The sequence below is a fragment of the Tenrec ecaudatus genome, chromosome 12, assembly GCF_050624435.1.
Source record: "Tenrec ecaudatus isolate mTenEca1 chromosome 12, mTenEca1.hap1, whole genome shotgun sequence".
In the NCBI taxonomy this organism is placed as follows: Eukaryota; Metazoa; Chordata; class Mammalia; order Afrosoricida; family Tenrecidae; genus Tenrec; species Tenrec ecaudatus.
Genome location: NC_134541.1, coordinates 112,262,052 through 112,276,078, shown reverse-complemented (window position 1 = coordinate 112,276,078; position 14,027 = coordinate 112,262,052). Strand labels below are relative to the sequence as shown.

Below are 14,027 nucleotides of genomic sequence, written 5' to 3'. Positions count from 1 at the left end.
GCAGCCTGACATAAGAAACTTATCCTTGGAAATGGCTATACACCCTTGCTGGAGACAGGGCTGTCTATTCCTGACTGATCCCTGAGATGCAACTGATCCCATCCTCCCTCTGAAGGGAAATGTTCAACCATTCAGACAGTTGTCCCTTAGTCCTGATGCTACATTGCTTCCTGCTTCTTCTCTATTGGTTGTAGAAAGGAGGTGACTTCCTTTTCTGTGTATTCGCTGCTCATAAACTTCTGCACCATCAGCCTGGCCTAGGTAAACACATAGCCCACCGGAGTTACCGTGTCCCCTCGGTCCCTGCAGGCTGACTTTGCCATAGAAGCCCTGGCCAAGGCCATTTACGAGCGTCTTTTCCGCTGGATCCTCACCCGTGTGAACAAAGCTCTGGACAAGACACACCGGCAAGGGGCCTCCTTCCTGGGCATTCTGGACATTGCTGGATTTGAGATCTTTGAGGTATACCTCCACCCAATCATAATGACCATGCTTTTGATCCTCTGGCACAAGGCTTGCCCTGGGAAAGAACATTGCTTTGGAAAGGGGGCAGGTAGCCCCAGCAGGGTAGGAAGCTGCCTAGTAAAGGCTAGACCCTTGAAGGTAAAAGAGACAGAGATCTTCTTGTGGCACCAGGAAGGCCAGAGGTACAGCTGGATTCAAAAGGCACCTGCCTTTTCTCTCTGCCTTCCTCCTTACTGGTCTCATTCTCAGGCAGGCCTTGCCTCGTGGTGAGCAGATGACTGTCTGCCACAGTGCCAGAGCACATTGCAGTGGCCCTGACAGAAATGAGCACATCTTTTCCCCAAAATAATTTTAACCAAAATATTATAACTGAGTCTCATTAACTTTTGTTCTGTTTTGGGCCACACGGTCATGTCTGAGCCAAGCAATGCTTTTGGGGTCTTGCAGTTCTTCAAATAGGGTGAACATAGCTAGTGGATCCCACCCTCGTGGGCTAGAAGGAGGTTCTCAGAGAAGGGGAAGGGTCTCAGGATGGGCACCTATCCCAAGAAACAACTGCTACGGAGTTATGCCCCCTTTGAGCCTTAGTTCCCACATCTGTAAAATGGAGAGGACAACATACCTCATGAGGAACCCAGGTAGTGTAGTGGTTAAACATTTATCTGCTAACGGACAGGTAGGCAGTTCTGTCCCACCAGCTGACCTGTGGGAGAAAGATGTAGCTTTTGTTAAGATCACAGACATGGATACCCTATGAGATGAGAGTTCTATGCTGCCCTAGCAGCAATGAGACCATATCTCACAGGGATACTTGAGGCATATGCAGGAGATAAAGCATCCTTGAAACAATGTGTGTGAGGACACTTTGACACTGGAGCAGGGTATAAAAGAAACGTAACTCTCACCAACCCTGCTGAACCTGATGGCTCCTTCATGGGGGTCCAAGCCTTCTCTCTGGGTGCTAAAATGGCAGAACAGGCCCCTGTGGTGAGGGTGGCAAGCCCTGGGGGTTCTGTGGACTGAGCCTGTGTCCCCAGGACTTTGTACAAGGACTCACCTGGCTTCCCCTGGTGTCATGTGCACAGGTGAACTCCTTCGAGCAGCTGTGCATCAACTACACCAACGAGAAGCTGCAGCAGCTGTTCAACCACACCATGTTCATCCTGGAGCAGGAGGAGTACCAGCGCGAGGGCATCGAGTGGAACTTCATCGACTTCGGGCTGGACCTGCAGCCCTGCATTGAGCTCATTGAGCGGCCGGTGAGGGACCACCCTTCTGTGCTGTGTGCTCCTCCCTGTCATAGGCGTATATGGCCGTCACTTAGCTGATCCAAGTGCCCTGCATATGTCCATGTGCTGGTGGCTTTTCCCATGACCAGGTCCTGAAAGATCGCCCTCTGAGCCTTTTTTAATCATTGGTATGTTATTGTGTTTTGGGTGAAATCTTAAACAATCGTTTAGGTTCCCCTTCAATAATTGCTATACACATTGTTCAAAGACTTTGGTGAGTTGGCAATGTATGAACATTCCCTTATTTCCATTCTGGTTGTTCCATTTCCATTTATCTAGTTTCCCTGCACCCTTATATTTTAAAGTTGTCAACCATTTGAGCTTATATAAGTGATTTTTTAGGAAAAATGGTTTTATTGGAACATCATCCACATATCATATAGTTCAATAGTTCAGTCATTTCACGAAGAGTTGTACAATCATCTCCACAATCAATTCTAGAATATTATCTCTCTCTTGTACTCTTTGCTATTAGCTCCTCACTTTCCCCCAATTTTCCCTGCCACTCCCCTGAGACACCATTAATCAGTTACTGTCTCTGTAGGCTCACCTATCTACCCTGGATTTCATACACTGAAAAGTATACAAAAACAAAGAAACAAACCCCCCAAAAGCTAACAAAAATAACAAAATAAAATAAAGACTGTTCCTTTATGGGGGGTTATTGGACGGACTGTGTACAGTCATGAGAATGTGTATTAAGATTTATTTATATCTCAAAACCGTGAGCGTCTTCTCCCACTGGAGACGGCTTTCCCAACCTGTAAATATGAGGTGAAAGGATTTAGCTGCATTACATTCTCATCCAGTCCCTCTGTTTACCACACTAAGTCAATTGACCGAGATATACCACAAGCCTGGTGCTAATCCTTGAAATGCACACTGAATTTTTGTGACTGAACCCACACTTTTTTTCTTTTTAAAATCATTTTATTGGGGGCTCATACACCTCTTATTGCAATCCATCCATTGTGTCAAGCACATATGTACATTTGTTGCCATCATCATTCTCAAAACATTTGCTTTCTACTTGAGCCCTTGGTATCAGCTCCTTGTTTTTTTTTCCCTCCCTCCCCGTCCCCCTTCCCTCATGAACCCTTGATAATTTATAAATTATTATTTTGTCAATGCTTACACTGTCTGATGTCTCCCTTCACCCACTTTTCTGTTGTTCACCCCCCAGCGAGGGGCTTATATGTAGATTCTTGTGATCAGTTCCCCCTTTCTACCCCACCTTCCCCTTCCCCTCCTGGTATCACTTTCATTATTGGTACTGAGGGGTTTATCTGTCCTGGATTCCCTGTTACCAGTTCTAATCTGTACCAGTGTACATCCTCTGGTCTAGCCTGATTTGTAAGGTAGAATTGGGATCGTGATATTGAGGAGGGAGGAAGCATTAAAGAACTAAAGGAAAGTTGTATGTTTCATCAGTGTTATACTGCACTCTGATTGGCTCATTTCCTCCCCACGACCCTTTGTAAGGAGATGTCTAGTTGCCTACAGATGGGCTTTGGGTCTCCGCTCCACACTCCCCCTCATTCACATTGATAAGATTTTTTTCTTTGATGCCTGATACCTGATCCCATCAACGCCTCGTGATCACACAGGCTGGTGTGCTTCTTCCATGTGGGCTTTGTTGCTTCTCAGCTAAATGGCTGCTTGTTTATCTTTAAGCATTTAAGACCCCAGATGCTATATCTTTTGATGTTGGGCCCCATCAGCTTTCTTCACCACATATGCTTATGTACCCGCTTTGTCTTCAGCGATCCTGTGGGGAAGGTGAACATCATGGAATGCCATTGAGGGAGTACTTGAGTGGAGGCCCACTATCCATCTGCTACCTTAATACTAAACCTATAAATATATGCACATAGATCTATTTCCCCAACATCATATAAAAATATATTTACATATGTACCTGCCTGTATTTATACCTCTATAAATGCCCTTTGCCTCCTAGTTCTTTCCTCTATTTCCTTTTACTTTCCTCTTGTCCCACTATCGTGCTCAGCCTTCATTTGGGTTACAGTAGTTCCTCTCAGATACATTACTCTTGATCATGCCCTACCAGGACTCCTACACCCTCCTCGTCACTGATTTTGGATCACTTGCTGTCCCCTTGTCCCTGGGTTTGTTAACACCACTTCCTTTCCCCCTGATACCCCCCCTCCCGTACCCTCCCCCCACCCTTTAGTCCCGTTGTTTCCTCCTCCAGATTGTTTATCCTGACTATCTTCTCTAGATAGACCTGCAGAGATAATAATATGCACAAAAGACAAGACAGAGCAAAACAAAGCAACAAAAGAAAACAAAACAACAACAAAAAACAATGACAAAAAAAAAGAGAGAAAAGCTTGTTGTTAGTTCAAGGACTGTTTGTTGGCCTTTAGGAATGTTTTCCAGTCAATTTGATAGGGTTCCACGCCCTGGCCCCAAAGTCTATTTTTGGTATGCCCTGGGGACTTCCTTGCTCTGTTCCCCTTGCTGTTCTGTTGCACACCCTTAGTGTTTTGCCTCAGTGTGGTGGAATCAGATTGGGCGCAAATCCCACACTGTGTCTCCAGTGTTGTCCCCTGAAGGGCTATGGGTCAGTGAGGAACCTCATGTCTCCTTGTGGGACTGGCCATATGGTCCTCTCTGTGCATTGGCTGCTCTGAGCAGGGATATCGTCCTCAAGGCTTGGTGAGCCAGGATGTGCTCCACCCTCTCTTCCTCCCCCTTCATTTGCTCCTGTGTGCTCTGATCAGACATGTCCCTCTCCCTGAGCTGTAGCTTCAGTGCTGTCCTCTGAAGTAAATTCTTCTGGGGGGAGGGGGAGGACTGTCCATGTAGTTGGGATTGGGGCCAGCCCCTCAGACCTCTCCATTGTGAACCCACACTTTCCATTAGCCCATTTTGGCATCAAAAGTATTTTCTCCCTTCGTTTCTTTCCTTCCTGCCTGCCTTCCCTCCCTTTCCCCTTCATTCCTTCTCCTTCCCCCCACCTCTCTCCCCTTATTAAATTTTCTTGTCTCCCCACCCCCCTTTCTCTCCCATTCACTCACTACTTTATCTTGTTCACCGATGCAGTCCACACGCCTAGAACTGATGCTCAGATCAGGTAATTGCCGAATGATGTTTACTGAGCACCGACTATGTGCAAGACCCTCTCTTTGGAAACTGAGGGGACCCTGTCCACCCTCCTAAAGAACAGACAGCACAACAGATAAACAAATCGAACTCCCTATAAGGCCAATGTGAGGAATAACTGACGGAGCCGGATTTGGACAGGGCAGTTAGGAAAGCTTCTCTGAGAAGCGGACATTAAAACTCATCCCCCAACATGAACTTATTATCTTCTGACAACTTAGTCGAGCAGTGCTCCTGCCACAAGGAAATGCTTAACTGTCATCGAGGAGAATTGTTTGTAACGCATTACATTTCTCAGGAAGATTGGTACTCTCCTTGTGATGCTGTATCTGTGTCTGCTGCTCACCAGTGGGCAGCAGACTGCACAATGTTGGTGCCAACCCAAGGAGCCGGGTGGCTCCGTGGGGACGCACTCAACACTGGGAGAAAGCGGTGGCAGTTTGCTGATATAAAGCACCACAGCCTTGGCGGCCCACTGGGTTTTCTCCCATGCGATCAGAGCCTATCAATTAATCAGTGATTGAATGGCTAGTGGTGGTAGCCAGGCGTCGTCTAGTTCTGGTCTCTGTGTAATAATGTAATAGGACCAGGGTTCGTGTCGACTATTAATCCTCCAGGCGAGTTTCTTCTTTGAATCTGTGGGTACCAGTTCGAGTCTGTTTCCCAGAGGGCTGGTGTGACTTAACATCAACGAAACACAACTGGTTTTAGTTGAATGTCTTCCTTCTTTCCCTAATCAGGGTCCACTAGACACAGAGCCATTCGAGGACAGATTTGGGGGGGGGTGTAATAGCTCTAAAGCAAATATAGTGGTGGAGCTAGGGGATGATGTTGGTCTCGTCTGATGGCTAGTTCTTTCTGAGGAGCCTGAAGTCTGGCCCTCATTCTGACTCTGACCCTGTCCCCTCTCTCTTCCTCAGAACAATCCCCCAGGGGTGCTGGCCCTGCTGGACGAGGAGTGCTGGTTCCCCAAAGCCACAGACACGTCCTTCGTGGAGAAGCTCATGTCGGAGCAGGGCAACCACCCCAAGTTCCAGAAGCCCAAGCAGCTCAAAGACAAGACCGAGTTCTCCATCATCCACTACGCCGGCAAGGTACCCGCCCACAGGGCTCTCCCGGTCCTAGTGGGAACTGTGGGCAGGGTTCTCAGAGTCGGAATCTTTCGGGAATGGTAGAGCCCATGGGCTGGTTGGCAGTTCCAAGATGACCTGGCTTAATATTGAATCCCAAGTAAGTCCTCCATAGGCGTTTTCTAAGCATCTCTAAGGAACAAGATTTAGCATCTCTAAGATTTAGCAGCTCAACGTTGGCGGCCAGCAGTTTTGTTCTTGTGCAGACTCTCCATTGTTCTTGCTACCAGGTAAACCCAACAGGAAGGGCTACTGGACTGGATGACCTACTCTTGGGTCCCGTGGGAATCTGCTTTATGATGGCCCGGGGTTTGTCCCTACCAGCCTGTGTCATCTGAAAGAGCCTGGTATAGCTGTCGTTGTTGCCTTCATCCACACATCACCCTGGCTCTTATCGTACAGGGCCTTCCCCTGTGACTCCTGAGGGTCTCAGCAAAGGACAGTCTAATTTGCAGGAGCTTAGTATTTTAGTGACTCCACAATGTCCCTGCTGCATCTAGGGACAGGCAATGCCTTACCAATGGTCAGAAACTGACCCCCCAGGCCAAATCGGACCCACCTCTTGTTTCTGTAAATAACATTGCTCTTTCCAACACGGTCACGTTTACGTGTACCCAGAGCTGCTAGTCCATCACGTGTCTGTCAGCGCGCCGTGCTACGGTGGCTTGTGTTGCTCTGATGTTGGAGGCTATGTCAGTGGCTTTTGAAATGCTGGCAGGTCACCCAAAGTGAACCGATTTCAGCAGAACTTCCCGACTAAGAACAGACTATGACTAAGGAATAAGGAATCAGCTGCTCACTTTGGAGGAAGGGACTGCTGGAAGCCCATGGTCCCTGCTTATAAATCCACACCCCCCACGTAGGCATGATCAGACTGTGACCTGATTGACAGGTTGGGTTTCTGCCCTACATTCCTGCATTTCATACATCTTCACGTTGACATAAACTCATCTAACTATCACATGCACCAGCCACGAAAGCTAGTGGTGAAGAAATTGAAGGCTTCTACCAACACAAAAACCAGCAACCAAATCAATGTGAAGAGGCATGGATGTAGTGGAGACCCCAAAACCCACTTGTAAGATAATTGGACAGTCCCTCTCAGAAGGGCCACACAGAAGGGATAATAAACCCAGGGTATGGTATAACATTGATGAATCACATAACCATCCTCTTGTGCAGTGGCTCTCAACCTTCCTAAGGCTGTGACCATTTAATACAGTTCCTCATATTGTGGTGACCCACCCCCAACCATAAAATTATTTTCGTTGCTACTTCATAACTGTACTTTTGCTACTGTTATGAATCAGGAGACCCCTGTGAAAGGGTATTTGACCCCTAAGGGGGTCTTGACCCACAGGTTGAGAACCGCTGCTCTAGTGCTTTACTAGTTCCCCCCCTTCCTATTACAGTTGTTATTTGTTTTACCCCATTAATCGTGTTAGATTTGTGTATTTCCTTTGTATATCTAAGATCCTTCAGTACATGAATGTCAAAGTAGAGAACCCTTCAGAAACAGTAACGGGAGTAATGGCTCCCTGAGAGTACGGGAAGGCAGAGGGATAATAATCAAGGCCAAGATTCTTTACCAAGTAAACTGAGTTACTGTTGGGTCTTAAGACTTGAGGAGGTACGTTTGGTTTAAGGTTAAAGACTATCCTAAGGCAGTAATTTCAGGTGATGGCTGATCCAGCCTTCGTGGTTCCAGGAAATCTGGGTTCTATGGGAGTTTGCAATCCCATTCTGCAACCCTGCCCCCTCCCTGTGTTTGTGTGTGTGATGAGGATTCTTCCTTCTACAGAATCTTGGATCAAAATATTCAGTGATGGTAGCCAGGCACCACCCAGTTTGGGTCTCATGGCAAAGGAGACTGTTGTTCGTGGTGACGGTTAGGTTCCCGTTCCATCTTCTCCTCTTATTTCTGATTTACTTTCTTTCTCTATTGCTCCAGGTGCATTAGAGATCACACTCAATTTAAACATAATTTCCAAGCCTTCTCTGCATGAGGGAGAACTTTGGATATGAGAAGGAGGTTACTGTCCATCATAAAATCTCTTAACTTTTCAGAACTCAACAGGACCCTGCTGGGCTCTGGAGAAAGGGTGACCAGAGAAGGGTTACTAGACAAGTCCATGGGCGAGAGGCCTTCCCCCCAGTGTCTACCGTGGGTTGATGACCTACTTTATGCAGGGCCCCAAACACTGGTCTATTGGTCTTGTCATTGGTGTTGTGGATTCCCATTATGTTGGCTGCCACGGTTCCATCCTCTCTGACCTTGGGAGACCTGGGAAGGGAAGGGGGGGGAGTTTTGAGCAGAACTGTGGATATCTGATGGGTGGAATGGCCTTCGGCAGGTGGACTACAATGCAAGTGCCTGGCTAACCAAGAACATGGACCCACTGAACGACAATGTGACCTCCCTCCTCAATGCCTCCTCGGACAAGTTTGTGGCTGACCTGTGGAAGGACGGTAAGATGCTCCCTGTGCTGGGGTCACGTGGATCAGGAGAATCAAACACTGTAGTCCTCCATCTCCTCCCAGCTGTCCCCAGTCCCCACACCTGCTCCCGGGAAGTGGGTGTGGGGAGAGGACAAGGTTAACAAGAAACATTTTGTTGAAGCATTCAGCCACCTCCCTCTGAGCGGTTGCCCTGAGCCCTTTACCTCCAAACTGGACCCGCAGGGAGCTAGTCTTGGGGTCAGAGCTCAGGCAGTGCGCAGCAGAACCAGACCCTCCCAGGTGTGGTGCCTTTGGGTGTCCTAACCAGAGCTCGTCTCCATCACTTGCTAACTGCGTCATCTTGGACAAGTCGCTTAACTTTGTTAAACTTTTGTTTGCTTATTCATTAGTGAAATCAAGGACACAGTAATAGTTTCCACATCTCCCACGCTTATTGTGAAGGTTAGATTAGACCCAGGTGCTCAAACTTGGGCATGCATCAGGGTCCCCTGGAAAACAGTTCTACACAGATCCCTGGGACCCCACCCCAGAGGTTCTGAGCCTGTAGGTCTGAGCGGAGCCTAGGAGTGTGCATTTCTATCTAATAAGCTCCCTGGTCCTGCTGGTCTGGGGACTTCACTTTGGTACCTTGGGGAACCAATGTTTAGATACCCCACATCAAGTACTTAGCCCCGCCTGACCCATAGTCAGTGCTCCATGGCGGCAACTGGAATGATGGTTGAGGCTGGCGTTTGCTCATTTCACCCACGGCCATCTTTGTCCGTGGCCATGTGTTTGTTCTTGGCGCAGAGGATGTAGCCCTTGTTTTAAGCATAATAGAAAATGCGCCCCGGGGGCCAACTGTGTGCCAGAACCTGGGACTGGGTAGCTGCATCTCAACTTGGATCTCCTTCACCCTGGGCCTCCCTAAGAATCTTCCCTCAAGGATCAATCCGTCTATCTCTCTGGTGGGAGAAAGACTAGCCGAGAACTGACTCCGTGGTGTCAGATGAGGCTGACTACAAGGGGCAGAAACGATGCAGCCCTGATGGGGGTCGGTGGGCTTGGCACGTGCAGCATCAGCTGGCCTGGTGGAGAGTCTGAGTCCTCTGTGAAAGGAAAGGATGCCCGTAGTTCTGATGGCCCTGTGGGTTCACCGTTGGGCTGTTAGCCACAAGGGTGGTGATTCGAACTCGCTAGCTTCTGCAGGATAAACATAGGCTGTCTTAGACCCCTCTCTGGGGCTGCCGTGAGTCAGAAGCAGCTCATGGCAGTGTGTTTGCGTTGGGTTTGACAGTGGCGATAGAAAGCCCGGTGGCACGGTGGGGTGAACGTGCTCAGATACTAAAGGAAGGGTTAGCAGTTCAAACCCTCCAGCCACTGCACTGGAGAAAGGTGGGAGAGGCTGCGCCCATAACACTGACAAACGTGGAAAGCCCTACAGAGCAAGCGGCTCGTTCTCCCTGCCCTACAGGATCACTGTGGGGGGAGATCTATTTGGTGGCAGTGGTTTTGATTTTGCTTTGGTATTGATCATGGAGTCCCTGGGTGGTAACCTGCTCCATGCCAACCCAAAGGCTGCTGGGTTGAGTCCCCCTAGAGGGCCTGGCCAGGTGCTTCGGAAACAGCAGCCGTTGAAAAGCAGCCGTCTGGAGCACAGGTTTCCTCTCACTCACATGGGTGGCCCTTGAGGTGTAGTCAATGGTGACCAGAACTGGGCTGAGTACTTGCTGATGGGGTACTGCAGGTTTGTGCTTTCTGAAGCATTCTTCCCCGGAACGTCTCCATGATCAGTCTTCTGCTGCCTTTGGGCCTCGGCTCCAAAAGCAGTTGATCAGGGAAACCCTCATCCCATCACTCTCCCATTTCCCCGGCAGCCCTTGGCATGTTTTATATATCGACATAGGACTTGTGCTTCCAGGAGAATGGCCATGCACTATAACCCGCAGGGTTGGGATATGGTAAAAACCAATTCCACTGCTAGTGAGTCAACGCTGGTTCCTACCAACCCTGCAGCACAGAGTAGCCTGGCTCCATGAGGCTGGAATTCTTTATGGGAGCAGACAGCCTCATCTTTCTCCCGTGGAGGAGCTGGTGGGTCTGAACCACTGACCTTGGGGTTAGCAGCCCAGTCCTAACCCACCCGTGCCATCTGCACTTCTTTGGAGTGCGGTAGGTGCTCCGTGAATGTTTGTGGTGGGATGAAGGAGTTAAGAAAGTAGTGCTTCCCCTGCTTGATTCCCCTTTTGTTACCCTGGGTTTTGAGGGCTGGCCTAACCTCTTATGTAGACGAAGAAACTGAGGCACTGGGTGCAGGTCCATGAGACCCAGTGAGTCCATGGCCATAGTGGGGTTGGCTCCCAGTCCCCTCCACTTAGGCGCTCTCTGAAATAGATAATACTGGAAAATCCCTCTGCCCTCCACCCCTTCCAGACCCCATGGAAGAGATGGGAAGGAATGGGCATTGAGGGACTTGGGGCTCCCCAGAGATGGTTCTGAGCACAGGGCTCATCACTCTCCCACCTGCCTGGGCCTGGTTTTCTGGCCCACTGTGGGAGCCCAGGGGCCCCGGAGGACTGACCCTACTCTAATGTCCCTCTAGTGGACCGCATCGTGGGTCTCGACCAGATGGCCAAGATGACGGAGAGCTCGCTGCCCAGCGCCTCCAAAACGAAGAAGGGCATGTTCCGCACGGTGGGGCAGCTCTACAAGGAGCAGCTTGGGAAACTGATGACCACCCTGCGCAACACCACGCCCAACTTCGTGCGCTGCATCATCCCCAACCACGAGAAGCGGGTGAGCCTGCCGGGGCTGCTGAGCGCTAGCCCAGGGCTGCTTGGGAATCAAGGAGAGGGCTATGGGGGAAGGGGCCCAGAGGTGCTGGTACAGACCATGGACAGAAGGACACAGACCGAGGAACCCTGACTCTTCCCCAACTGGGGGTCCATCAGCCGTGGGTGGAAGGTTGTCTGAATCTGGTACCCATTCTGCATCCCTGGAGGCTCTGGTGGTGCCAATGGTTAGGCACTGGGGTCACGACCAGAAAGGTTGGTGGGTTGATGCCAACCAGAGGCTCTTCAGAAGAAAGGTCTGGCAGTCTTCCAAAAGGTCAAGTCATAAGAACCCTGTGGATCACGGTTGAACTCTGAAACAGAGAGAGCCACCGTGAGTTGGAACCACTTTGGTTACGCCTCATCTCTGGAGGCAGAAGAAGCCAAGGGAGGAAAGGAAAATGTGTCCAGAGACTTTCAGTTCCGAGTTCACTGTCTGTCAAGGGCACCACCTCATGCAGTCATTGTCCACCAGCTTCCTGGCTATGCCATGTGCTGGGGACGCGGTGGTAGATAAGCTGTAGTCCTGGCCTGCAGGTTTCTCCATCTAGCTCTAGAGTTCTCCGCTGGGGCTACTAGCGCCCTGGTAGTATGGTGGGTTAAGCATGGGGCACCTGCCCACCAGTTGCTCCACAGGATCCAAATGGCAGTGTGCTTGGCTTATAGACATTTTTGGTTGCCACACTGAGAAGAGGGTGTTCCTGGCATCTTGGGGGTAGATGCTACGAATGTTGGTGAATATTCTGCAATGCACTGGGCAGGCAGTTTCCATCACAAAGCAATAGCAGATTATGGGGGAAATAGACGCACGAGCTGAGAATCACGATGTAACGGGATAGATTATGAGACCACCAAGGAGTTCGGGTTCCTACCCCAGCCTCGTGGCTCAGCGAAAGCTTCTTAGACAATGTGAACGTTAGAGAATGCACAGGACTGAACCTAGTGAAGTGAGAGGAAAGTGGAGTGATGTTGGCATGTGACGGTGTGAGGCAGGGATAGGGAAGAATGAGGCTGAACGGTCAGGCAGGAACTAGACCCCAGCGTTCTTTGTGTGCTGACCAGAGTTGGGTCTTCTTTCTGTAGGGTTACCACAGGGGAGGAGTCCCTAGGTGGGGCAAATGGTGAATGCACTTGGCTGCAAACTGGAGACTCTACTCCGCCCAGGCCACAAAGAAAGGCCCGATGATTTACTTCGGAAAACTCAGCCATTGAGCCGAACCCTGTGGAGCACAGTTCTCCTCTGACACATGTGGGGTCACCATGATCGACACAATAGCAACAATAGGTCACAGTAGATTCTCATTTTAGAAATAAAATCAAGGGGTAGGGTAGAAAGGCCAAACAGAGAGTAGAAGACTAGGTAGGAGATTTCTGAAGTTATCCAGGTAGGAGATGGTCCAGGTTGTGTGGATTATTGTGATGATGGGACTGGAGATAGGCAGGTGAATTGGGAGGTATTTGAGAAGCAGGAGCTATAGAAGATGGTGATTGATGGGAATTGAGGGTTGAGGGATTGAGATGTGACCTGGATGTAGCCCTGGTCTTGAGTCAGGTAATGGCTTCTGTCACCAAGTGCAAGAGGGATGATGGGGCCTGGAAGCCCAGAGAAAGTGCGCGCCTTTTCCCTTACCCTCACCTGAGACCTCACCCAGTGCTGCTGTTACTACCCACCCAGACCGCACCACGTTGGTCATCTAGGTTTTTTGTTTTGGGGTCCCTGCCCCAGGAATCATTGCCATTTTCTGCCCTCCTAGTCGGGCAAGCTGGATGCATTCCTGGTCCTGGAGCAGCTCCGGTGCAATGGGGTGTTGGAAGGCATCCGGATCTGTCGCCAGGGCTTCCCCAACAGGATCGTCTTCCAGGAGTTTCGCCAACGGTGAGCCCACTCTGGCCGCGGCCAGCGTGTACACTGGGTGGGTGAGCGGAGCTGGGTGCTGGGACCAATGACAGAGGTAGAGTTGGTGACTTCTTTCCTGTGTTTCAAGCTACGAGATCCTGGCTGCAAGTGCCATTCCCAAAGGCTTCATGGATGGAAAGCAGGCCTGCATTCTCATGGTGAGTCCATCCTGGCTTCTGGGCAGGGTCATGGTCAAGGACCCCTGTTGGTGTCATGGTTAGGCACTCACCTGCTAACCCAGAGGTTGGTGGTTCCAACCCACCAGCAGCTCCACAGGATAAAGGCCCCAGTGACCAGCTTCTGTAGAGATTACAGTCTAGGAAACCCTATGGGGCAATTCTCGCCTGGTCCAACCGAGTTGGAATGAACTTGATGCTACAAAGCAACAGGTTTCGTCAGCGGTGTGTTTTTAGAAACAGAATTAGGGCCTGCGCTGGAGAGGCAAGATGAGCAGTAGACGTTGGAAGCTTGCTCAGACAGGGGACAATGGTGGTGCGTGGACAGTTCTGATGAGGAGACTGAAGAGACACGGGTAGCCCGGCTTCAGGCCTCTCTCCCAGCAGCTGCTGGTGATGGGATCATTGCCCGAAGGGCACAGCTGCAAACATGAACTTTGTTTCTCCTTCCTTCTGCAGATCAAAGCCCTAGAACTTGACCCCAACTTGTATCGGATTGGGCAGAGCAAAATTTTCTTCCGAACTGGGGTCCTGGCCCACCTGGAAGAGGAACGAGATCTGAAGATCACCGATGTCATCATGGCGTTCCAGGCGATGTGCCGTGGCTACCTGGCCAGAAAGTAAAGACAGCTCCCTACCATCTGCCCGCAGCCCCACCCCCCATTTCTATG

The 14,027-nt window shown here is 50.0% G+C and overlaps 1 protein-coding gene across 2 annotated transcripts in view; it reads left to right on the top strand.

The window, feature by feature from the left end:
- The window catches only part of MYH11 (myosin heavy chain 11), a 141,868-nt gene that overhangs the window by 99,225 nt on the left and 28,616 nt on the right, over nt 1–14,027 (top strand). For both annotated transcript variants that reach the window (XM_075564544.1, XM_075564546.1), the window contains exons 12-19: nt 310–462; nt 1,551–1,724; nt 5,804–5,977; nt 8,368–8,482; nt 11,055–11,248; nt 13,038–13,159; nt 13,269–13,338; nt 13,816–13,976. In XM_075564544.1, coding sequence (XP_075420659.1) covers nt 310–462; nt 1,551–1,724; nt 5,804–5,977; nt 8,368–8,482; nt 11,055–11,248; nt 13,038–13,159; nt 13,269–13,338; nt 13,816–13,976 — 1,163 coding nt within the window. The remainder of the gene's footprint in view (nt 1–309; nt 463–1,550; nt 1,725–5,803; nt 5,978–8,367; nt 8,483–11,054; nt 11,249–13,037; nt 13,160–13,268; nt 13,339–13,815; nt 13,977–14,027) is intronic.